At 36.4% G+C, this 2,706-nt stretch overlaps 1 protein-coding gene across 1 annotated transcript in view; it reads right to left on the bottom strand.

Annotated features, from left to right (window-relative positions):
- Positions 1–994: 994 nt before the first annotated feature.
- rdh12l (retinol dehydrogenase 12, like) overlaps positions 995–2,706 on the bottom strand; it is a gene marked incomplete in the record, with an annotated part of 2,958 nt that continues 1,246 nt past the window's right edge. The window contains 3 exon segments of the mRNA XM_014005422.1: positions 995–1,555; positions 1,724–1,916; positions 2,214–2,423. Of these exon segments, the coding sequence (XP_013860876.1) occupies positions 1,453–1,555; positions 1,724–1,916; positions 2,214–2,423 (506 nt within the window).

Raw genomic sequence — 2,706 nt, forward strand, 5'->3', positions numbered from 1 at the left:
CAGCATGTCATGAAAACCTAGGTCATTAAAGGATGTCATGAATAACTAGCTTAAACATAAAAGTATTAGTTCCACCACATATATATATAGCCTACTATGTATATTGTGTATCTTTAAGTGCTTATACACATAAAACACTTACAATGTAGTCATTTAATATTAAACCTGATCTAATTTTAATACCATTTATCATACTAAAAGTGTTTATTCAAGTTTGCAATAGACTGGTACAACCTGGTAAAAAGCCATTTTCTAAGCAGCCATCTATGACCAGAGGCTGAACAAAGGTTAGCTCTTGCAGACTTACTCATAACACAAGTTAATAACATATAATAAAAGGAAGATAAACATATTTTATGTTACGATAAAGTTGGAACAGCTGGACTTTGAGCTGAGAAAATTCATTTCAATTTATCAGTGTGTGAATGAGTATTGGAAAGCTCCTTTGAGTGTTCTTAAAAGCGATGCATAAGACTGATGCATTTTATTATTAAAAGGAAGCGTGCAAAGTAAGGATTTCATAGCAAACACCAAAAGGACAGAGAATATGAAGTGATTTTTAAGTTACTAAATTGAAAAATGTAATCCTCTTTTTAAGCTTGAAAATAAGTTGTGAATAATCACTTTGTGCATCTAGTTTTACTAAGAAAAGCTATTTAGTGATCAGTGCAGAAATCTTTGTGTTGCAGTTGTTTTTCTTAATGCTACAACTGCCCTGTTCAGAAACTTTAATACTCTTGTAAATATTAGCTACAGAATAAATTTACCTCAGTTTTGGCACTGATTGCCAGATTTAAAAAAAGGAAGCAGAAATAAAATTTTTAAAATTAAGACTAGTTACTGTACTGCTAGCAAACTTTACTTTACTGTACTGTCAAATCTGAAACCATTTAGATCCCTTCATTTTTTGCACATACTGTAATATTATTCAGAGATAAAATCTTTGTATAGATATGTTTTTAATCAGCACAGAGCTGAAAAAAACCAAACAAGCTTTGAAAATTGAAAATTTTATTTTTTAATATATAAAAAGGTAATTAGAAAATCAGAGGTAGCAAAAAGATCTTCACGATGGGGTTACATCTGAAGAAAACCAGAGTCCACAATTACATAGATCATTAGAGGCACATAAGATACATTTTTCAAAATGGATGTTAATGTTTTTCTTAATTTTAAATAAACATGTACTGCAGTTACCCAAATATGGGCAAATGGAAAGTAGAATGGCTCCTACTAAAGCAAAATGTGCAAAAATACTGTAGAGTCATTTTACCCATTGAATTCTGAAAAACATGTCTTCACATGGACAACATGTCAACATATTTATTTAGACAAATACTTCTGGAAGAGTATTTTATGCGATAGGTAGCACTTGTACATTAAAATAATAATTTCATTTCAGGGAGTGTTAGTGAAATGAGAGAATGTTGTACAAGATCTTTGTCTTGTTTGTTATTCCCATGTTATGGAGAGCATTTGACAGCTCAGCTCCCACAACTTCTGCGCCAGCTCGTCGTCTTTTCCAGCGGCGGAGCAGTTGGCCGGAGCACAGTCGCTGCAAAACAGAAGCGGTCAAGTTTAACTCCTGTCACTCTGACTTGACATTTCTGTGGCACGTTATCCCAACAAGTAATTGTTTCATGTGATTAAAACACAAAAGTCATCACTTGTTTGCTGCTGATTATCTTATTGACCTTCACACTGATCGTCCTGTTCTGAGTACCTGTAATATCCACCGCTCTCCTTCTCCAGTGACGGTTCCACGGCACAGTAAATCGTAGTCTGAGCCCCTTGGACAGAGTTTTTGGTAAAAGGCTTGGCTATCTTTATGAAGAACTGCTCGGGGCTGCTCAGGTGGCGCCACAGGTCCGTTTGAACAACTCCAGGGTGGAGCGAGTACGTCGTCACGCCTGTGCCTGGACGGGAACATGGCAGCAAGGGTCAGAGGAAAGGTTTACAAGAGAGGAGCGAGACCAGCCATGCTGTGTGGTTTGGAGACGGTGGCACTGACGAAATGACAGGAGACAGTTAATTCTCTGTTTGAAGCTTTTAAAAAGAACAAAAATCACACATTTAAGGTTACAATTAACTTGTCTGGTTTATAGTTTGACCTGCCAATCTGACGCTGCTTCGTGAACAAACGGTACTATTAATTGGAAGTTGGAACTAGCGTAGAAAACTTTGATCGGCACATCTTCAGTTGTAATGCATACCTTCTAATCTTTTCGCCAGCGAGCGGGTGAAGAGAATGTTTGCAAGTTTGCTCTGTGCATAAGCTTTGTTCTTGTTGTAACTCTTCTCACTGTTGATGTCCTCCAGATTGATCGAACCCCAGGAGTGAGCCATGGAAGATACGGTGACAATCCGGGCCGGAGCCGATCTTTTAATCAGGTCGATCAACAAATACGTCAACAGAAAATGGCCTGGAAACAAAAAAAGGAGTAGGTTCAGGTTTAGTTTTGGCATTTCAGAAAAGAGAAATTCAGAAGTAAAACAGTGCCATAAATATTTGTTTTTAAACTAATGTAACCAAATCCAAGTATCTGGAAATTAACCAAAGGAAAAAGAAGTTAAAAAAATTCAAGAGTTTGCTTCAGAGTATTATAAATCTTGGCATGGAATGTTTCTGATGGCTTCATGATACTTCTTATCAGACCACAGGAGTGTTTGCCTTATTGGTGATAAACAGCAATCAGTATTTAAACA

The sequence above is a fragment of the Austrofundulus limnaeus genome, unplaced genomic scaffold, assembly GCF_001266775.1.
Source record: "Austrofundulus limnaeus strain Quisiro unplaced genomic scaffold, Austrofundulus_limnaeus-1.0 Scaffold30, whole genome shotgun sequence".
Classification (NCBI taxonomy): Eukaryota; Metazoa; Chordata; class Actinopteri; order Cyprinodontiformes; family Rivulidae; genus Austrofundulus; species Austrofundulus limnaeus.